The 24,910-nt window shown below is 50.8% G+C and overlaps 1 protein-coding gene across 2 annotated transcripts in view; it reads left to right on the top strand.

The window, feature by feature from the left end:
• Positions 1–3,227: 3,227 nt before the first annotated feature.
• DCHS1 (dachsous cadherin-related 1) overlaps positions 3,228–24,910 on the top strand; it is a 35,629-nt gene continuing 13,946 nt past the window's right edge. For both annotated transcript variants that reach the window (XM_024118686.1, XM_024118685.1), the window contains exons 1-2: positions 3,228–3,288; positions 17,919–19,826. In XM_024118686.1, the coding sequence (XP_023974454.1) occupies positions 18,039–19,826 (1,788 nt within the window). In that variant the 5' untranslated portion in view covers positions 3,228–3,288; positions 17,919–18,038. The remainder of the gene's footprint in view (positions 3,289–17,918; positions 19,827–24,910) is intronic.

The following is a 24,910-nucleotide window of genomic DNA, read 5'->3' as shown; positions in this document are numbered from 1 at the left end:
GAGGCCACAACAGTGAGAGGCCCGCATACCGGAAAAAAAAAAAAAAAAAAAAAGAACAGGCTCTACTCCATGTCTTCAGTCCCGCCCCTCCACCCTACCCAACTCCTTTACTGAGTGCTGACTAGTTTCCACCCCGACCTCTCCACCCACCCCGTTGTCCCCAAGGTCACCAGTCGTCTCCCTCTGGCCAAATCCAATGGATACCTATCAGTCCTTGCCTCCCTGGCCTCCTCTGTGTCAGTCAACCATGATGAACACTCTCTGTCCCATGGCTTCCCTTGGCCTTCCCTTCGCTTCATTGGCACTGCCTTCTCCCCTTCTTCTCCCTCTCTGGCTACTCCTTCTCACTCTCCTTTGAAGGCTGTGCCTCCTCTCCTCAAACTTTAAGTGCTGGAGCTTCGTAGGGTTTGTCCTAGCCCCCTTCTCGTCCCAGTGTACATGCTGTTCCTGAGAAATCTTATTCACTCCCTTAGCTTCATTTACCATTTATCACATTTCCCATATAAGCCAATCCAAACCTAAGGTGATTCCTCATTTTCCCAATGAGAAAATCCAAAAAGCTTTTTGACCAACCTGAAACTGTATACCTTCAGAGATGAGGATGAAACAACCAAAAGTTTACTTCTATCAGTTAATGGACTTTATTATACATATATTTAAATTCACATATCATCATGAAGTATAAATATTTATAAATAATATATTGATTTATAAATATTGCTTTCTTTCCATTGTCATAATTCCATAAACAATTTAATGCCTACTTTTAACATGAATTCTCCAGAGCAGTGTCTTTCTCATTATTAGGGTCACTTTTTCAGCCATCTTACCTATTTTCCAGAACAGATGATCTTCTCTTCAGTCTAAGTGGAGAATTTCGGAGAGGACACAGCACAATTTGAATCCATTTGTCATGCAGTCATTGGAAACTGTATCCCAAGTCACAGGTCCCCATTTACATCACTCTAGGGCAGCTGGTGTTTGGCATGCATCCTGTAAGAATATATTCATGACCTCTAAAAATCACTTAATGTTTTGCCTTTTAAAAATAACTTTTTAATTTTAATTTTTTTACTGAATTATAATATTCATACAGAAAATGGCCCAAGTCATAAGTGTTTGGCTCCATGAATTGTCACAAAGTAAAACATCCATATAACATCACTCAGGTCAAGAAAGAGAATATTTCCAGCAGTCTAGAAGCCCCTCCCAGTACTACAGTATTACTTTTAAAGGCACTTTTTATGAAGCGTATTTAGAAACATTCAACACATACAGTTGCGAGACTATTACCAGGAATAGCTATCAAAGCTGTGACTATTGATTCTGTGGGAGATGACCTATACAGGCATCCAAAATAGCATTGTTGAGGACATTTCAGGTTAATGGGTCTTGCCCAAATAGTAAAAATAGTTAGCATTTATGGAGCACTTACTGTGTGCCAGGTACGAAGTACTTTATATATATTAAATAATTTAACCCTTAGCCCCACTTTATAGATGAGAAAACTGAGGCAGAGACAGGTTAAGTAACTTTTTTAAAGCCACACAGCTTGTAAATGGCAGGGTCTGGACCCCAAGCCAGGCAGTCTGGCCCCAGAGTCCACAAGCTTAGTCACCATACCATACTGCTCTATCCAGTGGTTTGTTGTTCAAAATAAAGTAAATGAGAGCAAACCCTGTAATATGAGAGACTTTGTAAGGACTCAAATATAAGGTTACTCCCTCTTTCCTTGGGATGATTTTAGAAAAACAAAACAGCAAAAACCTCACCCTATATTCAAGCTTATACGGTATTTGCAGATGACTCCCAAATATTTATGTCCATCCCAGACCACTCTTCTAAGCTGCAGACCTACCTACCCGACAGGCACTTCCAAGTTAGCAACCCAAATCGAAAGTCATCATCTTTCTAAATCAGCCTCCTGCAAGCAACTCCTGCTCCTTTTATCCAACACAGTGAATGTCACCACCATCCACCCAGCTGCCCAAGCCAGAAACCTGGATGTTATCAAGGATTCCAGCCTCTTCTTCACTCCTCTATTTCAAAATCACACTCCCTTCTGTTTTAACTGAAAGTGTGTTCTCTCACCCCAGAAGTTCCTGATTTCTTTGTACCATTTGCACATGTCTCAAGTCGGAATACCTTTGGACTCACAGCCTATACTCAGTCACAGGAAGGACAGAAGAGGAGGGATAAAAACTCTTCCAGTTCTTTAATACTGTCTGCCTCCATCTGATTTACTTCTTTCCATTTTCTCTGCCAGTTGGCCCCTCAAGCCCCTTCCCACCTCCTTGCCTAGTTTCCATCTCGCTTTCCTTTTCTGAGGAGTATACCCTGAGTGAGACCACCATCCCTAAATCTCCTCGTTCCAATACTCTCCATCTGGAGCCTCAACTTTGGGATGAAAGAGGAAGTGAGGGAAGGAGAACTAATAAAGAGCATGGGTTGAACAGAAGTGACCAGGAGGAGAGAATGGAGAGATTAATGTGGAAGAAGAGGATGAGGAAAGAGGGATGACAGAAAGTAACTGGGAGGGAAAGCCATGTGGGGAAGAGACAGGGAGAAAGGGACAGGAAGAAGGGGTTGGGGGAAAAGAGGTGAAGAGAAGAGGTGGGGAGACAGGGAAAGGAGAAGGGCAGGCAAAGGACATGGGGAGAACTGGTGTGGAGAAGAGGCTGAGGAGAAAGGATCGAGAAGGGATGGGGACAAGGGGCTGGAGAGGAAAGGATGGGAGATGGGGCGAGAAGAAGAGGGTAGGGAGAAGGGAGAGGGGAATGGAGAGAAAAGGGTTGGGAGGGAGAATAGGGCAGTGAGGGAGAAGAGGGGACGGTGGAGGAATGGGGGGTAGGAAAGAAGATGGAAGAGCAGGACGATAAGGAGAAGGGGACGATGAGAGAGGATGTAGAGAACGGGACGGAAGAAGGGGACAGGGCGCTTGGACCAGGAGAAGGGAAGAGAACGGGGACGCGGGAACCGCGCAGCGCTGGGGCCGGATCCGGCCGGGGACTGGGGCCGGGAAGTCTAGGGGCGGAGGGAGGACTGGCGGGCGCTGGGGGGGCAGCGGCGCGGAGCGCGGGTGGGGGCGGGGGCGGGGGCTCGCGGGCGGAGGGGCGGGGGCTCGGGTTACCGACGGCCGGCCCCCCGCCTGGAGCTACTCGCTGGCCGGGAGACAGCAGTGGCGGACGATGAGCGGCCCCAGGCCCCGCGCAGGCGGGCGCTGCCCAGGGGGCTGACCGCGCCGGACGGCGCCCCAGGACCGGGCAAGGGAGCCCGCGCCGCGCGGAGGTCAGTGCCCGCGGCCGCCCGGCCCGTCCGGCCGCACCCGCCGGGCCGCCGGCCTCTCCTGGGCGGCGGTGGCGGCGACGGAGCCGGGGGCTTTGTTCTGAGCCGGAGACAATGGGGGAGGGGGGGCCTGGGCCTGCGGGACGAGGACGAGCGTGAACGTGAGCGTGGGGGCAGGGCCTGGGGGTCTTTGTGTGCGTGTGTCATCGAGTCGGATGTGTGGCGGCGTGAGTGTGCCGGGGGTGTGGGCAGGGTGTGTGTGTGCTCCTCCGAATGTGAATGTGAGCGCGAGTGCATCGCCTAGTGTGAGTCAGTGCGTGTCACTGGGGAGTTTGTGTGTGTGTGTGTGTGTGTGTGTGTGTGTGTGTGTGTGTGTGTTTGGCCGTGTGTACGTGCGTGTCACTCCGAGGGTGTGTGGGTCAGAGTGTGTGTTTGGCCGTGTGTACGTGCGTGTCACTCCGAGGGTGTGTGGGTCAGAGTGTGTGTTTGGCCGTGTGTACGTGCGTGTCACTCCGAGGGTGTGTGGGTCAGAGTATGTGTCTGGTGAGCCAGTCCCTGTGAGGGAGAGTGTGTGTGTGTGTGTGTGTGTGTGTGTGTGTGTGTGTGTGTGTGTGTGTGCGCGCGCGCGCGCGCGCGTGTTGCCTGCCTCTGTGGGAGCCATGTGTCAGAATGTGGAGGATGGGTGTGTGACAGAGACAAACTGAGACAGAAACAAAGAAACTGAGGGGGGAGAAGTAAAGAGAAACAGAGGAGAGACAGGCGAAGCCCAAACTGGAGGTCTGTCACCCAGACTGGTGTTGAGTTTGTTTCAGAATGCCTAGATGGGAATCCTGTGCAGGGGACGGAGGGAGGTCACTGCGGGCCTGGTCCCACGTGGAGGGGGTGGGGAAATGGAGGTCTAGAAGTACAATGAGCTCAGTGTGGCGTGGGCCGGGCTCACAGCCATGGGGTCATAGGCCAGAAAAATATTGTTGCTTATGTCAACTCCTCAAATACCCACAGGGGACACAGTTGCAGGCAGCACACATCCACAAGAGATGCCTTCACAGCCATCACACACCCCCCGGAAGCACTGTCAGAGCCAATACACATTTACAGAGGGTGCTCTCAGAACAGCATACACCCACGACAGAAATGGTGCAGCCAACACATTCCCACAGGATCATTGTCAAGGCCACCACAAACCATGGGAGACACCGTTGCTGCCAGCACCTTTCCGGAGACACTGCCACAGCAATATACATCCAATGGTAACCCTGTCACAGCCAACCCATCATCTAGGTTATACTTCATCAGGACTGCCTGTACATAGCAGGTGTCTCAGAGACCTGACACTAACAGGAGGCTGTGTTGCAGTCACCCTTACCAACACCCGTTTGTATATCCCATAGGAAACACAGTTTTAGGTGTCTTGCACACACCACAGACTGAGCTGTCCCAACTGCTGAATAAACTCCCATTAACTTATGATACTCATACCATGGCTTCTTCTCACTCAAAGACTTCCCAGGCTTACCCTCTAGTTCCCTGAAAACTTGGGGACCTAGATCAGTCTTCCCCTCACCCTATACACTGCCATGGTTCCAAGTATCCCTCCAAGTGTAGCCTCACAGTTTCTTGAGCTCTTTAGCTACTGTTACCTTCTCCCCTACCCCGACCACTCTGTATAATTGGTTCATCTCTAAAATTCGAACTCCTACATTCCACTCTGCCCTCAGCCTCCAGTGTCCTTCCAGCTCCCCGATGCCCTTGGTCCCATTCCACTTACTCTTCAACCTCATAATGACTCCTTGCCCTTGACCTCTTTGCTTTGTCCTAATCTGCCCCTTTCTGGCTTTGTGCTCTCCTTCCAGTTTCTATGCCCAGGACCATCACTTCACCCACTCCTTGGCCACTCTTTGTTCCGTTTTATTGTTGTCCTTGAGACCACCCATCCCACAAAGTCTCAGCCCTAGCTGGAATGATTTCTCAACCACACCAAGTTATGCTTCTATAAATTCATGCTTCTATAAATTGCACCCTCAACTGAGCCCTCCATAAATAAATAGATGAAATTTTTTCTATTTTTTCACATCCCTTTACCTTACATCCCTCATTGTTTTCAGCAGATTAATTAGTCAACTCGCTGGATCATTTATTCTGCAAACACCTATTAAGCACCTACTCTGTGCCAGGCAGCGTGGTACGTGCTGGCATTACAAGAGTGAACAAAATAGACATGGTCCTTGCCCGTATGGAGCTTACAGGCTATGGGGTGAGCGCTGTGCCATGGCAGCACATAGCAGGGAAACCTGAGCCCTTGTAGGGAGACCAGAAGAGGCTTTTGGAAGGAAGTGACATTTAAGCTTAAGCTTGATAGATACATAGGGAGTCTACCAAGCAAAGGAGAGGTGGAGGTGAGGTGAAGTGGGTGGAAAATATGCCAAGCCTAGGGAGCAGCAATGGAAAGCCCACACGTAAGAAAGTATTGTATGTCTGAGGGAGAAAGTAATCCAGTGAGCCTCGCACTAGTAGCATTACGTGAGGGCAGGTCACAGAGTCTGGGAGAGGTAATTAAGGGTTAGTTAGGTCATACAGTTCTTGCAGGTCATATGAAAGCTTATGGAAGCCAAGAATAATTGAAAATCACCAACTCATTTGAAGCTGTGGTGTGATATGATCAGATCTGTCTTATAAATACCACTCTGACAGCAGTGTGGTGACTGGAGTGAGGAGTCTGAAAAGAAAGGGATAGTTGGCTGTTGCAGGAACCCAGGAGGGGATAATGCTGGTTTGAACTGGAGGAGTGGCAGTAGAAGACGAGGAAGTATAGTTTCACGAATTCTTTAGGCAGTGGGGTCAGAAGGGCTCAGTGACAGAGTGGATGTGGAGGCTGAAGGAAAGGGAGAAAGGAAGAGTAGACATGACAGACACACCTGGTCTGTCGGCCACTCGGAAAATTGAGGCCATCCAGTTTGAATTCCCTCGGCTGTTGCAGATCCCACCGCCTTCAGCCTCACAAATTACTCTGAGTCTTATCCATGTGTCCAGTTTCTCCCTCTGTACCCATTCCTCCTGTGAGCACATGAAGAGCCTCCAGGCTCTCCTACCTTCTAGGTTATAATACCTCTCCAGGTATTAACCCTGTAATACCAGACTAGCTAAGACGCTCTCTCACTTTGCCTCACTGCCACATTTTGTGGAAGGGTCTTCCGCACAGAGCTGCTCCCACCTCCTCACTTCCCATTTACTTCTGCTCCATCCAATGTAACTGCTCTCCCTAAGAGAACATGACCTCTCACCTGCCAAATTTAGGGGCTCTTTTCAAAAGTCCTCAACTGCTTGACCTCTTGGCAGGGTCCAACATTGTTGACTGTTTTTTTCCCTTTGAATCATTCTTACGCCTTTTGAGCCACAATTTTATTCTGTCAGTATTTAATGAGCTCACTGCTAGGTGGTGAGGATACTGTAATAGAAGACACTATTCTATTCCTACCCTTGGCAAGGGAGACAGGCAAATAAACAGATAATACAGTAGGGTGGGATCTATGCATCTCTCTTTCAGAGCACCTCCTGGCTGTTCCTTCTCAGTCTGCTTTGGGGGCTCCTTTGGGTGGCCCCTAAATGTTACTGTTTATTAGGGTTCTGGCCTGGACCTTCTTACTGTCTCACTGTATACACCCCTCTTGGTCATCTGTCTCATTCATTTCCAGGGCTTTAATTATCATCTGTATAAGCTGATTACTCCCAAATATCTATCTCTTCCAGACCTCTCTTCGGACCCCCAGACCTGCAGGTCTGCTTCCTACCTGATCTTTACTATAGTGTCCAAAGCCCCTTAACATGTCCAGACCTGATCTCATCATTCCTTCCTCCCGCAAACCACCATCCCCACTCAGTTATCAAGCTACAAACCCAGAAGTTAACCGTAGCCACTCCCTTCTCCACATGTTCCATAACCCAGAAAGTCATTGGGACCTGTTGGTTCTAATTCCTTTCCAGCTGTCTCTGATATCCCATCCCCTTTTATTCATGGCCTCAGCTACTGCCTTCACCATCTTTTCACATGAATTACTTCAAGAGCCTCCTAACTTGTCTCCCTAGACGTCTACTCTTCCCTCTTCCAATCCAGTCTTCTCACTGCGGCAAGAGGGATCTCCCTAAAGTGCAAATCCAGCCATGGCATTCCCTGCTCAGCATTCTTTAGTATCCTACCACTGTCTTGGGTGAGATCTCTACTTTAAGGAGGCTTAGGAGGTCTGTTATGACCTGACTCCCCCACCCTCTCCCATTTCCATAGCTCCCTCACATTGCAAGTTCCAGCCATACTGAATTCCTTGTAGTTCCCCAAAGACACTGCATTCTTCCATGCTTCTGGCCCTTTGCACATACTGCCTGAAAAGCCTTTTACTCCCTTTGTCTCCTGGCTAACCCCTTCCCATCCTCAGCTCTAGTCTCAAACCCTGTCTCTCCTGACCACCAGGCAAGCTTGGGACCCTCTTGTCTCACTGTTGTCATTACCTCTTCCCTTTCTGTCTCTCTGCCTGGGCTGGGATATCCTTAATGATAAGGTTGTATATTATTCATCTTCTTGTCCCCGGACTCCTCTACAGATGCTTGGCAATGAACAGATGAATGAATGAATGAGGCACCTCACAGCACCTCCCTCACCCTCATTCACTCTTCAGAAGACTGACCCCTGGTCTCAGCTGCCCACACAGTAGAGACATTTTCACACATGCCCACTTACCCACTAGAGACATTTCCACTCCCCTCCCCCACAAGTTGTCCTTCCTCACCCTACTGTCTCTCCTCTTCTCTCTCTTTCACCTGGACTTCTCTTTTCCTGGATCCTCTTCCTCTCCCCTATTGTACTTTATTTCCCTTTCATTCAGCTAGCAAATATTTAACAAACACCAGAAATTTGCAGATCCAACTCTACTGGGCCACGTGCCTATTGGGGTTCTTGGAGGGAGTGGAAGACGAGGAAGCTGTGACATGCCATCAGGCCACAGGACTACAGTGCCTCTCCATCTGCTCTACTCCACCAGGCCCCCTTCCCTGGAGGTGCCACGGGCTGCTCCTTCCTCTAACACCCGCTCACATACACCACTCTGAGCCCTCCTACTCCTGGCACCCAGGCCCCTGCTCCTCCCTGTATCAGGTTCCCAGATACTTGTGCCCTCTTCTTCCTCTTCCTTTTGCCTGTCAGTGGTGACAGAAGCAAGACTGGACTCTCTGATGCCCCGGTACCTGCAAGCAAAAGCCCCTCCCATGGGTTCATGGTATCGGATCCCATCTTTTTCCTGGTTTCCTGCTGCCTGCCCCTTCCTTCAGCTCCGGTGTCAGTGTTTCCAGGTAATCCTATGACTTCTGGGCATTTCAACCTCTGCCACTTAGGAGGGGCTTCTCAGTTCCTGTGTCCTCTGGTGAGAGGGCACCTCCTTCCAGCAGTCCGCCTAGAACCCCCAGGCCTGAGTCAGGATGCCCCTCTGTGTTCGCTTAGCACAGTGGAGTGCCCTGTTGTTTATGTTTTTCTGTCTAAGCTGCTCCATGGAAGGAGCTGTTTCCTCTCAGAGCCTAGAACACATTCTCGTATGCTTGGTGAGGAAGGAGGAAAGGGAGGAAAGGAAGGGGGGCTACACCTCACACCTTCCAGCCTCACCATTCACCACCTGGATGACCTTAGCTTCTCTGAGCTTCCCTTTCCTCAGCTGAATATGGAGGTAACAGTAAGAGAGTTGTTCTGAGGATTGAGAAAGAAAACAACTATTAAGTGCTCAGCTCTTAACTTAGTCCATTTTACTTCCAAGATCTCAGTCCCTCTACTACTCTCTCCTTCTCCTCCACCTCTTGCTTCCCCAGACTCGTTCTTCCCTCGACGTCTCCAGCTTCTCTGCTAGCTCCAGCCTCACTGGCCTCCTCTGCAGCCCGGACTCTACTTGTGAGAGTCAGATCTTAAGACCAGGTCCTTGCTACTCATTCCACCACTGTAGCTCCCTCACCCTGCCCTGCCCATCCCGGCCCAGGCCTCCCTTACCTGTGAACGCCATGAAGGCAGGGACGTGATCTGTCCAGGTCACTGCTGTGTCTCTAGTGCCTAGCATGGTGTTTGGCACATGGTAGGTCTTCAATAGGTACTTATTGAATAAATCTATTAGTGAATCATTTCACACACATGCCCTGGGCCCACCTCTCCTGTTTTTCCCTTTGTCTCCTGGAGACCTCCAAGCATCCTCTGGTCACTTCCCCTCTAACCACTGACCATGCCCACCTGACCCTCAACCTGGACTCATAACTGCCTCGTCACTGATCACCTCCTACTCCGACCCACCTTGCATATACTGCTGGAGTTACTCTCCTACGGACAGCTCTGCTCAGGCTCCTTCCCTGTTCGGTTGCCTGGCCACTTACATGAACGTTTATCAGGCTGTTCCAAGCCCTCCAGCAGAGAAGCAATATTGTGGAAGAGAAAGCACTAGCTCTGGAGTCCATCAGAGCTATGTTCCAGATGTTTCTCTGCTACCTAGTCTGAGCCTCAGTCTCCTCATCTGTGGAATAACACTTATCCCAGGGTTATTGTGAGTGTCTGGCACGCAATAGCAGCCAACATTTATTGAGCCTTCACTGTGTACCAGCCACTGTGCTAAGTTTTTTATCATTCTTTCATTTAACTATCATATCAACCATATAAAGTAGGCACTTTAATCCCCATTTTACAAAAGAAGAAACTTAGGTCTAGAAAGGTTAAACAGTTTTCCCAGGATTTCTCTGTAAGTGGTGGAGTCAGAATTTGAACTTGAGTCTGTCAGACAGCAGAGCCCATCTTCTTAACCACTGTAATAATAGTTAATGCTTGTGTCCTTATACAAGCATGTTTGTGTTCATGCTTATGTGTGCTTACTGTGTGCAACACACTATTCTAACTGCAAATACACTGTAGTAGTATCACTGTCCCTATTTTTTCTACGTGGACCATTTTTTTTAAGTCTTTATTGAATTTGTTACGATACTGCTTCTGTTTTATGTTTTTCTGTTTTTTGGCCATGAGGTGTGTGGGATCCTAGCTCCCTGACCAGGGGTCTAACCCGCCCCCCCCCTGCATTGGAAGGTGAAGTCCTAACCACTGGACTACCAGGGAAGTCCCTGTCCCTATTTTATAAATGAGGAAATGGAAGCACTGAGCATTTCAGTGGCTCACCCAAGATTACACAGCTAGCAAGTGAGAAGCTGGGGAGAAATCCCAGAGTTGGTTTGCCCCCAGAGTCCATGTCTTCAGCACTGTCTGGTCCTACCTCACCATGATACATTGCCTCCATTTTCTAGGAGTGCAGTAAGCATGTGTTGATGAATGAATCTATACTGACATCTGGTCTATGGCTAGTTGTTAGTTGATTCATTCTCTATCAGTTCCCACTGCAGGAGGCTTGCTCCCTTAGGACTCTCCTGAAACGATTCTCCCCAAGATCACTATGACCTCCTGACTGCTAAAACCAGTGGCCACTTCTCAGTCTTCATCTTTCTTGACCTTTCAGCAGCAATGGACACTATCGATCTCTCCGTCCTTGTTGAAATGCTCCCTCCTTTAACTTCTGAGCTACGGCCTCCTTCTCTTTCTCCTCCAAGAAGAATATCGCTCTCCTCAGTCTGCCCCTTGAATGTGACTGTTCCCCAGGGCTCTGTCCTAGACTCTCTTTACGTTCTACATGTCCTACCTGATGGATCTCCATACCCCTGGCTATGAGTTACTCCTTGATTGGTCCAAATCCATCTCCAACCCAGACCTCTCTCCTAAGCTCCAGACCTGCAAATCCAACTGTGTTTGGGACATCTCCATGGGGAGACCTCAACAGGAACCCCCAAAATGGCTTCTTTTCTGTGGTGTCCTAATGGCACCACATTAGTAATCAGGCCAGAACCCTGGAGTCAGTCTAGAGCCCTTCCATTCCCTCACCCTTCCTGAAGGGTCGGTGGCCAAATCTTGTCAACTTCACCTCCTCACATCTTTCTTCTCTGTGTCCTCTCTGTCCCGCTACTGCTGACCTGGGTTACAAACACCTTGTCCTTGGTGTCCCTCCTCCCATAGGTTCTCTTCTCCAGGCCTCCATTGTCTTCCTAGGTCTCTCCCCTGAAATTTCTTCCTCTCTTCATCTTTCCCTTCTCCATGAATCTCAGGCAGTATGGAGTGCATAGTCCTGGGATCAAATCAAGGCTGTGTTAACTCAGGACAGTTGTTTCATCCTGAGCCCCAGTTTCCTCAGTGGAAGGTGGGATGCCTTCTTCACGCGGTTGTTACGATGATTAAATAAGGCACCATCTATGAATTGCCAGCACACTAACAGTTCAGAAAAGAAACTTTCCCTCTGCCTTCTCTGCTGACATCCATCCCCGGCCCCTCCCTGAGGTGCCTAGTGGGACCAGTCCTCAGGAGGGACAGAGCCAGGCCCGGGCACTGCCCTGGCCACCCATCCATGAGGTTGTCCCGGGGACATCCAAGGAAGCCAGCTTGTCAGCCTTCTCCTCCCTCCTCCCTTACTAACGCCTCCTCTCCTCTTTACCCCCTTCCACCCACTCCCCAGCCCTAGCTCCCGCCTTTATTTACCGCGCCCCACCTCTCCAGCCCAGTTGTTCCTGTCTCTGACTTGCCTCCCCTTTCTGTATGAACTCCACTCACTCTTTCCTTTGCCGACACACACTCACTCTCCCTCAGTCTTGCTCCCGGTCATCCCCCATGAGAACTCTCGCCTCTCTTCCTCTCCCCTTTATGCCTGGCCCTGTATCTCCACCTCCCTTTGCTCACCAAAGCTACCCTCTTCTTCCTCCACTTCTGAGCCAATCTGCCTTTTGCAGCCCCCTCCTCACCCTGTTGTCTTTCTGGTCTCAGCCCCTCCCTGGCTCTGGGACAGGAAGTTGAGGGAGGAGACCTGTGAGGTGCCAGCTCCCCCAGCCTGCTTCCCCTCTGCACCTTGGGCCATTCCTCTGCTTCCTTCTGGAGCACCCTTTCCCTTATGGTCCCCCTACTACTCCCCCACAGCCCACCTCTTTCCTCTCCCATGTTCTCCCTGCTCCCAGGTCCTATAGACGCACAGCCTGCTGGTGCGGGGGGGGGATTGACATCACATTGCAGGCCCCAATGAACAGTCTTGCCCCTCCCCCTCCTAATGAGAACCAGCTGTGGTTCCAGAGGCCCAGATGTGGGGCTAGAGGGGGAGAGCAGGATGGAGCCAGAGGACAGAGTAACAGGACCGGGACAGGGTGAGGGCATGTAGCAAGGCAGAACTGGGTGGGGGAAGAGATGTGACCAATCTGGGGGGAGAAAGAAGACAGATGTGGGCAGGAGGCAGGACAGATTGGGGAAAGAGACAAGATGGATGGCTTAGGCCAGGTCTGGGGGAAGGGATGGGACAAACCTGGAGAGGGAAAGAGACAGGAACAGAGAGGAGGAGCAAGTCTTGGGGAAGAAGCAGTGAGAAACAGTGGACAGATGGGGAGATGGTGCTGAGTTGGAGAGAGGATGAGACAGTCTCGGGAGAGAGTCTGGAGTTCGAGTTTGGAACTAGAAGCCCTGGAGCAGGAAGTGATGAAGCATAGTCCAGACAGGCCCCAGGGACCTCGAGGTCACAGCGGCAGCCACAGAGCTGACCACGAGTGCCCAAACAGCGTGTGTGAGAGCGTGCCGGCATGTGGCTGCGTCTGCAAGCGTGTGCGCAGGCCTGCCAGCGTGAGTCTGTGCAGGGGTGAAAGTGGTTTGTCTGTGTCCGTGAGAGGGAGGGGGTGTGAGTGAGTGTGGCTGTGTGTATGTGTGCGTGTGTGTGTGTGTGCGCGCGCCTGTGTGAGGCCCTCGAGAAAGTGTCTTTCCGTGTGTATGTGTCTGTGTGGGCAAAAGCATGCCTGTGTGTGCTTGCATGTGTGCCTGCATGTGTGTGGGGGGTGGGGGAAGGTTCCAGGTGAATGAACATGCCCATCTGTGTGAGTGATAACATGCTCCTCTGTGAGGTTGGGTGTCTCTGTGTATGTTAGAGTAGCTCCTGTCTTTGTGAGTGTGTGTGTTGAGTGTGCCTGTCTGCATGTGAGTCTGTGCATCTGTGTGCCTGGCTGTGTGGGGGTCTGTGACTTCGTGAGTAGGCACCTTTGTGCATCCACTGTGAGGGTGTATGGGGGAGTTTGCATTGAACAGGGACCCAGGAGGGCACCAAGGTCTACACGGGTTGGGAGAAGGGACATCTGCCTGGGCCTGAATCCCTCCTCCTCAAGGCTGATCATTCACCTGAGTTTTATCTCATACCATTCATACATCCTTTCATTCAGAAAATGTATTGATCATGTGCTATGTGCCATTCTCTGTGCTACACACAAAGGTGAATAAGATACAGTCCTGGCCCTCAAACAGCTGACGTTCTGGGTTGGGGACAAAGAATCCTAACACAGAATGTAAGAAGTACATTGACCTCACTATCCATTATCCCCACTCTGCTTTCTCTCCACTGACTGATTAAATGAATAGGACCAATTCCTAACCCTTGACCCCTAACCCAGTCTCTAGGCCTAGATCCCTGCCCCGGCCACTGTGCCATCTCTCTACACACAGCCTCTCCCCTCTCTGAGTCAGGCCTGTGTTCACTCTGACCTCCTTGTTCTGAATTCCTCTGATCTGTTAGTCCATGTGGAAGCTCCACAGACTTCACAGACTTGAGCCTTGGGGAGAGGGATCTTAGTAAATCCTAGAACTCTGAAGCCAAGGATGGTGTTGGGAACCGAGGAGAGAGCATCTACCAAATGCCCAACTCTGAGCTCCTTGTTTCCATTGCCTGTAATTCTCCTAAAACCCCACAAAGTAGGCATTAACATGTCCATTATATAGATTAGGAAAATAACACTCAGATTGGACTCAAAGCCAGCTCAAACTCCAGAGTCCCAGCTCTTTTCATTGCCTCACACAGATGGGAGAGATTGGGGGCGGGGGTGGAAGTGTAAGTAGAGGGTCAGAAACTCTCAACCCTTGGGAGGACAGGAAGTCCTAGAGCAGAGCAAATCTAGAAAGACCAAAGGACACACTTCTGCAGCCATTTCTACAGCCACACTCCTGACCATGGTGCCTCAGGGGCACGGGCTCACACGTGTTTGTGTGTATTGTCTGAGTTGGCATGTCCAGAGACGTTTCTCCCTGTGTCAGTAGGTGAGGGTGGTGGTGTGCAGTTATGAGGTTCTGCACATTTGTTCAGCACTGATTGCCTGCTCTCGTGATACCTCTACGAACTGCTGGAGACCCAGAAACTAACTAAGACCCTCAAGCTGCTGTCCTCAAGGAGCTTTCAGTTCGGTGTAGGGGGAGGGGTGTGATGGGCAGACACATGAACAAATCAGGGCTGCTATGCAGTTTACTGTCAGTGTGCATCAAAAGCAGTGCGAGCCCAGTAGGGGATACCATAGGCACTGCAGGGAGGTCAGAGAGATATCATAGAAGAGTCCACAGAAGACAGGATATTTGAATGAGATCTTGAAGTTTGAGTAGGGGATGGCCAATTGGACAGGACTTTTAAAGGATATCTCAGGACAAGAGCACGGTGCATACAAGGCAAGGAGTTGGGAAGGATCAGGTGATGGGTTTAATGTTGGAATGCAGGATGCAGCGGGGGAAGGTGAATATGGGGCACAGTGGAGAGGTTGGCAGGGCTCAGGTCAGTAAGATATATTAAGGAGGTTAGGCTTTGTCTTGCGAAAAGAAGTTCTATACCTAGTGTCCATGAACCCGTGAAACTGCAGACACAGTTTGGGTGTATGTGCATCTGCATTTTTTTGTCCGTAATGGGCAGCAGTTTTCTGCTGTCAGTAATGGCAAACCAGTGGAAGCCTTTTGTCGCGACTGGTTTGGTGAGAGTTGTGAGGATAGCTCTGGTCAGGTGGACATGGATCAGAGGGTCCAATCCAGGAGGCATGGGGACCAGTAAAGGGCTGTGGCAGGAATCTAAAAGAGGGATGACAGTGCTTGGACTGGGACAGCAGCAGTGTGAAAACATAGGAAAGGGCAGACTTGAGACATGTCTAGTTAAGATGGTCAGGTTTTGAAGACTAACTGGAAATCAGGACTGAAGAAAAGCAAGGAAATCAAGGAGAGTTTCTGAGCGGTGGTGCTGTTCACAGGAAAGGGAATGGAGGAAGAAAATCAAGTTGAGGTGAAGGTTGGGAATACACTGTAAGGAAGTTCATTGTATGAATGGACATGTGTCTCCAGTGCTCTCCAGAGCTGGAGATTGCAAAGTCATTAGCAAATAGACGGTACATAAGATGATTGATACATTTGAACTGAAGGCATGGGAGTGGATAAGATCACCCAGGCAGTGTGGTAAGTGGGAAAACATGAGGCTCTGGACTGAGTCCTGAGGAGCACCAGTTTTTTTTTGTTTTTGTTTTGTTTTGTTTTTTTTGCCGTACGCGGGCCTCCCACTGTTGTGGCCTCTCCCGTTGTAGAGCACAGGCTCCGGACGCGCAGGCTCAGCGGCCATGGCTCACGGGCCTAGCCGCTCCGCGGCATGTGGGATCTTCCCGGACCGGGGCACGAACCTGTGTCCCCTGCATCGGCAGGCGGACTCTCAACCACTGCGCCACCAGGGAAGCCCAGGAGCACCAGTTTTTAAGGGCAGAGGAAGAACTTGCCCAGGGGACTGAAGAGTGGACACAGAAGTACAATGGAAGCAAGAGGTGGGGGGTCACCATGGGAGGTCAGGAGGGCTAGGCTTCAAGAAGCCAGTGATTAGTGTTTCAGTGTTCCAGAATGATCCAGCAAGAAGATAAAAAAGTGTCCATTGGATGTAGAGTATAGCGATGATTGGAAGCTTAGTGAAAGCAGTGTCACAGGAGAGGAGGACTCTCTGTGTAGATGGAGGAGGGGGTGAGAGGTGAGAAATTAGATGAAGTGAACAAACCTTTCAGAGAGGGCAACGTCTCCATGGATTCTGCTCTCACTCAGTCCTTAAAGGCCTTCATGGGGCTTTAGGCCTCCTCCTCCTTGAACGTCAGCAGCATTTGAAGCCCTGGCTCCCTGAGCCACAGAGGCACCGCCCTTCCCTGGATTTCTTTCTGTCTCTCTCTCTGGCCACTTAAGGCTGCCTTTGTCCAGCTTATGGTTCAGGCCCGAAATCTGCCCATCATCCTTGACTCCTCCCACTCCCTCATCCCCTGCCTCAAGCCATCATCAAGCCCTGCCTGTTCTACCTGCGAAACGTCCCGCAGAGCTATCCGCTTCTCCCCATTTTCATTGCTAACACTCATCCAATTCACCATCAATTCACCCTCACTGGGACTCCCCCAAGTGTGTTATTTTTTTTTTTTTTTTTTGTGGTATGCGGGCCTCCCTCTGCTGTGGCCTCTCCCGTTGCGGAGCACAGGCTCCGGACGCGCAGGCCCAGCGGCCATGGCTCACGGGCCCAGCCGCTCCGCGGCACGTGGGATCCTCCCAGACCGGGGCGCGAACCCGGTTCCCCTGCATCGGCAGGCAGACGCGCAACCACTGCGCCACCAGGGAAGCCCCCCAAGTGTGTTATAAGGGCTGTCCTAAGATAACCTTCCCATCTGTGTGATCCTTGTTTACAAAGGGGCAGCAATAGAGATCTTCACAAGACGTAAGTCATATTGCAGCACCCACTCTTAAGATGCTTTCATGGCTTCCATTTGTCCTCGGCATAAAGTCAGATTCATCAGTATGGCCTACGAGCCCCTGACCCATTTCATACCTTCTGCCCCAGCACTCTACACCTCACACACATTGTGCCCTACCTGCCCCCAGACACCCTCAGCCCTTTCTTGACTGCAGACTCTAAGCCTCCCATTCAGTTCCCTCTTCTGAATGTTCTTCTCTCGTTTCTGTATCCCCTTCTCTGCCCACCACTGTCTAGCAAACACCTACATTAAGTAGATCCTGACTTGAATGTCTCTTCCTCAGAGAAGCACTCCCTGACTCCCTTACTCTGATAAGCCCCTCCTATATCTATGCCTTCACAGCTCCCACACTTCTCCCTCACAGCCCTTATCACACTTCTAATTGCTTGTCCAACTCCTGGACTGTTTCCTTTATTCTCTGAGGTGTCTCCAGTGCCTCTACATAATAGGTGCTCAATCTCTTGTTGAACAGAGAGGGAAGTAGGGCTAAAGGTATATATTTATATATATATTTATATATATATTTTATATATATTTATATATATATATATATATAGAGAGAGAGAGAGAGACTTCAGCGTAGTTAAATGTTGGTAGAAGTCTCTGGCAGAGAGGACAATGTTGAGATTTGGGTGAGGTTGCCAAGCACATGATTATTGAGGTATTAATCCTGGATGACAAGAAAAATGAGAAAGAATCGGCCACATGTTTAAGTCTACAGATGGAAGGAAGGGAGTCTGAAGGCATTTAGGTCTGAACGATAGGAAAAAACAATCTGCTGCAGGGTGGAGGGGGGACGGGAATCAGAGTGGGATGGGACCTGCCAGGTAAAGACTGCAGTGGGTCCTGAGGAGCTTCCTGGGCCCCAGACGGTGTGAGGCAGCACAAGGGCCCTGCGGGGGGACTGAGCATGCTTGAGTCCTGGTGTGGCCTAGACTCCAGCCTGGACGGTTGATTCCTCCCACATCATGACCTCTTTGCTTCCGATTTTCTCCCAGGTCAGGAGTCGTGAGCTGGAGCCAGGGTCCAAGTTGGATCTGATCCAAAGCCTGAGATCAAGCTGGGCCCGGAGCCTCGCCTGGAGCTGGAGCCCAAGCCGCAACTGGACTGCCACTGCCATGCAGAAGGAGCGGGGCATTGCACCTTCTTGCCCAGGCATGCAGAGCCCCAGGCCCCTACCCCTGCTATCACTGCTGCTGCTGCTGCTGGGTGCGGGGGTGCCAGGCACCTGGGGTCAGGCTGGGAGCTTGGACCTGCAGATTGATGAGGAGCAGCCAGCGGGCACACTGATCGGGGACATCAGTGCAGGGCTTCCAGCAGGCACGGCAGCACCTCCCATGTACTTCATCTCCGCCCAGGAGGGCAGCGGTGTGGGCACAGACCTGGCCATTGACGAACACAGTGGGGTGGTCCGTACAGCCCGAGTCTTGGACCGCGAGCGGCGGGATCGCTACCGCTTCACTGCAGTCACTCCTGATGGCGCCACCGTGGAAGTTACCGTGCGAGTGGCTGACATCAATGACCACGCTCCAGCCTTCCCACAGGCTCGAGCTGTTCTGCAGATACCTGAGCATACAGCCCTTGGCACCCGCTACCCACTGGAGCCTGCTCGTGATGCAGACGCTGGCCGCCTAGGAACCCAGGGCTATGCACTGTCTGGTGATGGGGCTGGGGAGACCTTCCGGCTGGAGACACGTCCCGGTCCAGATGGGGCCCCAGTGCCTGAGCTGGTAGTTACCGGGGAGCTGGACCGAGAGAATCGCTCACACTACATGCTGCAACTGGAGGCCTACGACGGTGGTTCACCACCCCGGAGGGCCCAGGCCCTCCTGGACGTGACATTGCTGGACATCAATGACCATGCCCCAGCTTTCAATCAGAGCCGCTACCATGCTGTGGTGTCCGAGAGCCTGGCCCCCGGCAGTCCTGTCTTGCAGGTGTATGCCTCTGATGCCGATGCCGGTGCCAATGGGGCTGTAACTTACGAGATCAACCGGAGGCAGAGCGAGGGTGACGGACCCTTCTCCATCGATGCACACACGGGGCTGCTGCGGCTGGAGCGGCCACTGGACTTTGAGCAACGGCGGGTCCATGAACTGGTGGTACAGGCACGGGATGGAGGGGCTCACCCTGAGCTGGGCTCAGCCTTTGTGACCGTGCACGTGCGAGATGCCAATGACAATCAGCCCTCTATGACTGTCATCTTCCTGAGTGCGGATGGCTCCCCCCGAGTGTCTGAGGCTGCCCCCCCTGGCCAGCTTGTTGCTCGAATCTCTGTGTCAGACCCAGATGATGGTGACTTTGCCCATGTCAATGTGTCCCTGGAGGGCGGAGAGGGCCACTTTGCGCTCAGCACCCAGGACAGCGTCATCTACCTGGTGTGCGTGGCTCGGCAGCTGGATCGAGAGGAAAGGGATGCCTATAACTTGCGAGTTACTGCCACAGACTCAGGCTCACCCCCGCTGCGAGCCGAGGCTGCCTTTGTGCTGCATGTCACCGATGTCAACGACAACGCCCCTTCCTTTGACCGCCAGCTCTACCGACCCGAGCCCCTGCCTGAGGTTGCGCTGCCTGGCAGCTTCGTGGTGCGAGTGATGGCCCGGGATCCTGACCAGGGCACCAACGGTCAGGTCACCTATAGCCTGGCCCCAGGTGCCCACACCCGCTGGTTCTCCATCGACCCCACTTCAGGCATCATCACCACAGCTGCCTCACTGGACTATGAGTTGGAACCACAGCCACAGCTAATTGTGGTGGCCACGGATGGAGGCTTGCCCCCTCTCACCTCCTCTGCCACAGTGAGTGTGGCCTTGCAGGATGTGAATGATAATGAGCCACAGTTCCAGAGGACTTTCTACAATGCCTCCTTGCCTGAGGGCACCCAGCCTGGAACCTGCTTCCTACAGGTGGGTAAGCCCCTGCACACAGCAGGATGATTCTGTGGGCAGGAGTGGATCAGAGGGACACAGGGGCCCTCAGAGCAGGAACCAAGCCTTGCAGGTGCCATCTGTTGATGGTGACATATGCCAGAGGGTTCGGTCCTACTCGGTGAGCTCCACAGTCTGTGCAGAGGGTGAGGATTAATGAGAAGATGAGAAAGCAGGGTACAAGAGCTTGGCCAGGTAATCTTGGCAGTTGAGAGAATTAAGATTGGATATAGAGAAGATGTGTCTTGTTGTGGCAGGAGATGAGAGAGGACTCTTTAAAGTTTCAAAGTTGTTCTGTAGGGCAGAGACGCAGATTCTGCACACCCATGTGGCTCCTGTTCCCCAAGGGAGATGCCAGCATTTACAGAGCTCTCCAACCCTAGTCTAGTGCTGAGGTGTCCTGGAATACACCCACATCCCTGCCCTTGGAACTGAGCCTTGATGGGACACTTGGGCTCAGGCACGAGGATGAGAGACAACAAGAAGTATCCAGTGAGATCCCAATGTCCAGAGCAGGAAGGCCTCAGAGGAAAAGGCAGGAGCCCTGGACAGGCTGTGGGAGCCACAGACTTCCTGCAAGTCAGGCTTGGAGGAGATGGGTGGAGCATGAAACTGGAGAGGCAGGCTGAAGCCAAATTGCAGAAGTCCTTGGACACCAAGCCATGAACGGTTAGGACTTTACTTGGAAGGCAAAAGAGGTCACTGAACTTCTTTGAGGCAGAAAAGGCATAATCAGATTTGGTTTTGTTTTTTTTCAAGACTTTATGTTTTGGGGGCAGTTTTAGATTCATAGCAATATTTTTTTTTTTTTTTTTTTTTTTGCGGTACGCGGGCCTCTCACTGTTGTGGCCTCTCCCATTGTGGAGCACAGGCTCCGGACGCGCGGCCATGGCTCACGGGCCCAGCCGCTCCGCGGCATGTGGGATCTTCCCGGACCGGGCACGATCCCATGTCCCCTGCATCGGCAGGCGGACTCTCAACCACTGCACCAGCAGGGAAGCCCCATAGCAATATTGAGTGGAGGGTACAGATTTCTCATATACCCCACGCCCCCACTCATCCCACACCAGTGGTACATTTGTTACAACAGATGAACCTACATTGACACATCATTGTTACCCAAGTCCATAGTTTACATTAGGGTTCACTCTTGGTGTTGTACATTCTGTGGGTTTGGACAAAAGTATAAAGTATATGTGTAATGGACATATATAATGACATACACTATAGTATTATAGAGAGTAGTTTCACTGCCCTAAAAATCCTCTGTTCTCTACCTCTTCATCCCTCCCTCCTCACTACAGATTGTTTTTTTTTTGTTTGTTTGTTTTTTGGCCATGCCACACAGCATATGGGATCTTAGTTCCCGACCAGGGATCAAACCCGTGCTCCCTGCATGGAAGCGTAGTCTTAACTACTGGGACCACCAGGGAAGTCCCGTTTTTTTTTTTTTTTTTTTTTTTGGAAGCTAACTTGCTTTAAGAGTGAAAGAGAGATTAGATCAATGGTAAATGATACATTCAAAAATTAACTTACCGGGCTTCCCTGGTGGCGCGGTGGTTGCGCGTCTGCCTGCCGATGCAGGGGAACCGGGTTCGCGCCCCGGTCTGGGAGGACCCCACATGCCGCCCGCAACGGGAGAGGCCACGGCAGAGGGAGGCCCGCATACCACAAAAAAAAAAAAAAAAAAAATTAACTTACCCACTGTAAGCCTGGCACTCTGCTGGGCCCTGAGAACAAAGAAAGGAAACAGTCTTATTCCCAGGCCGGTCCCAGTCTAGGCAAAGAGACACACCAGTAACTAGTAATGCATCAGGCTGCACATGAGGTGCTGTGGAAGCCTAGAGGCAGACCTTTGCAGAAGCAATGAGACTTTGCCAAGTGAATAACATGGGGTATGAGGACAGGGACTCCAAGGCCACAGAAAGAGCTACGGAACATCATGATGTGTTCATGGAACTGCATTGTTCAAGTTGGCCTCGACTGTGCTGATGAGAAAGAGTTATGGGGAGATGAGGCAAGCGAGTAGACAGGGACCAGCTGACAAGCTTTGACTTTATTTTAAAAATCATAGGGAGCCATTAAGAGGCTCTAGGCAAATCTGATATGTCTTTTGGAAAGATTGCTTTGGCTGCCCCATGGAATATGGATGCAGGAGAGGAGACTGGAGGCAGGGTGGTCTCTTAGGAGTTTCGTGCTTGAAGTCTTTATGTCTCAGAAGTCCACAAGATCCCTGAGCATCTTCTAGGAGCTGCCTGTTGGCCTAGACTTTCAGGCCAGTGCCTAGGCCTGGCTGACCTCCTGTCTGGCCAGACTCTGCGTACTTGCCTGCCTACTGCTGTCCAGCTCCCACCCATTCTCCCATGTGTTTACTCTTCCTCTTGGCCCAGGACCAATGGGCTGTGGCTTCCAAACGTCTTCCCTCCTCATTAGTGCCTGAAGCAACAGGGCATCTCACCAGGTAGTTTCCTGGAGTTTTTACTAGTAGTAATCATAGGGAAGCAGGGGTAAAAATGACCGTTGGGTGTTCATAACTGTTACAAGAAGTCTTAATATTTGATTCATTCAATATTCATTTATCAAGTATCTGCCATTTGCCTGTCATTGTATTAGGGACACAGAACACAGTAATGACTGAGTAACCCCTACCTAATTCATGGAGTTTATAGTCTAGAGGTGAGATTCATTATGCAGAGAAACAATTTTATTCCAATAATAAAAACTTCTATATGGGGATATTCATGAGGTACAGATAGGCAGTTTGAATGTTTTCTCAAAAGAAAGGACCTTTGAGCTGAGACTTAAAAGATGAGCAGGAGCTGATGAGGGGACGAGATAAGGGAAGGGTTGAAGCAGAGGTGACACACAGAGAGAAGTGGAAGAGCTTGACTTGTCTGACTCGTTCAAGGGCCTACAAGTGGCTCGGTATCTCTGGAATTTAAGGTGTGAGATGAAAGAGTGGGAGATGAGACTGCAGGAGGCCAGACAGTGAGGAGTCAAGCCAAGCCGAGGAGTTTGAGCATTTTTCTCTAGGGGACACTGAAGATATTTGAGTAGAGGAATAATATGATATTTGTTTTCTCAAAAGATGCTTTTATTAGTTAGTGTAGAGCAGTGCTTCACAACGGCTGGTGATTTTGCCCTCTGGAGGGGACATCTGGCAATGTTTAGAGACATTTTTGGTTGTCACAACTGGTGGGATCTATTGGTATCTAGTGGATAGAGATGCTCTCAACATCCTATAATGCATATGACAGCACCACAACAAAGAGTTATCTGATCCAAAATGTCAGTCATGCCAAGGTTGAGAAGTCCTGGTATGGAGGACAGATTGGAGGGTCAGACACCTATGAGAAGGGAGCTACAGTAGTCCAGGGGAGAGACGACTCAGGCCCAAGTCAGGACAGTGATAATGGTGATGGAGAGGAACAGACAAATAGGGATAATGAGGATTTACTGAGTCCCTGCTTGATTGATACGCCAAGAGGGGAAAAGGGAAGAACAGATTTCTGGCTCGAGCAACTGCGTGGATGGAGGAATCATTAGAGAGGGGTTGGAATTATCATGAGTTTAGTTTAGGACAGGTTGGATTTAAGGTGCCTGTGGGACGTCCAAGTGGAGATGTTGAGCAGGCATCTGGATGTACAAGTTTGGAGCACAGAGGAGTGGTCTGGGTCAAAGTACAGATGATGGTCAAAGCCACAGCAGTGGAAGAGAAGGCCCTGAGAGTGTGTAGAATGAGAAGAGGCCAAGGAAAGATTCCAGAGAACAACAATGTATAACAGACAGAGTAAGGAGAGGTGGAGGAAGGCTGGGAGTGGGGAAGCAGTGGGAGGAGAAGCAGGAGAGCACAGTACCAAAGTGTCAAAGCAGGAGGGACACCTGGGAAGGAGGTCAGCACGGGGCAGATGAAGTAAGTTTGTGGTCTGCTAGGAATTTTAGAGAGCTCACAGATGAGGGTCTTTATTTTCTCCTTGCACTAGTGCATGTGATGAGAGCTAGGGGTGGGGTGGGGACAAGAGGAGAGAGATGAGGTTAGTTACAGCTTTCAGGAAGAGCTGGAAGCAGGAGCTGACCAAGGTTGGACTATGGAGCAAGGCTGAGAGCCTGCTGAAAATGGAGACTGCATTTGCACTAGGACCTCTGAGCAGGGGCTGCTCAGGCCAGAAAATTCACTTCTGCCTTGGTCATTTCCAGTCAACGGCCCCTGCGCCTTTTGGGGTCACTTCCTGACAACTTCTCTTGACCACTATTTATTGCTTTCTTCCTGCAGCGAGTCAGAGGGCAGAGGTCTTTAACAGCTTCTGGAGATGGTGCAGCAGCTGTGCTGCAGCCCGCCAGACTGATCCAGGGGGAAGTTTGTCTCCTGGGATATCCAGGCCCACGGCCACAGTAAAGAGTTGGGGCAGGAGCTGTTTCCAGGGTTCAGCATGGCAAGGTCTGAGTGTCTCTCAGGAGGGTAAACAATGGCATAAATCACTTCTGTCAAACGCCTGGGCAACGATCAGAAGTCCTTGGCTAGGCTTCTCTCTGAGCAACATTTGCTGGCCAAGAAAGGGGAACTCTCCAGCTTCCTTTTGCAGCATATCATGACCCTGAGGCCCGTGTAGCCACAAAGAGTACTTTGTCACAAGCTACAGCAGTCTGCACCAGCTAACCCACTATTGAGGGCCTAATGTGCACCCAATTTATAAAACTTAGTTTGAAAGAAGCTTTTGTTGTAAGGCAGGGCAATCTGAATGTCTGTTTACTCAATGAACAAATATACATAGAGTACCTACTGTGTGCCTGCCCCTGTCCTAGGCTCAGAAGCTTTTGGAATGGTGTCTCCTGCTGATCCGGCTCTGAAATGTTCAGAGGCTCCTGACATTGGTGTCCAATCATAAACTCTTCCTGAGCCAGCCTGGGAGACGCCTGAGAAGTCACCAGGAAAACCTTCCCCTATTTCTTAGTTCTGGGGAGCCCCTGGAACTTAATGACCTCGGTATTTTCCTATAGACCTGCAGTTCTCCCTTTCTCATTTCCAGTGAGATTGGCTTGAGAGATGAAGGGATGCTAAATGT

Source organism: Physeter macrocephalus, chromosome 16 (genome assembly GCF_002837175.3).
Source record: "Physeter macrocephalus isolate SW-GA chromosome 16, ASM283717v5, whole genome shotgun sequence".
NCBI classification, from domain to species: domain Eukaryota; kingdom Metazoa; phylum Chordata; class Mammalia; order Artiodactyla; family Physeteridae; genus Physeter; species Physeter macrocephalus.
This window is presented reverse-complemented; position numbering and strand designations above follow the sequence as displayed.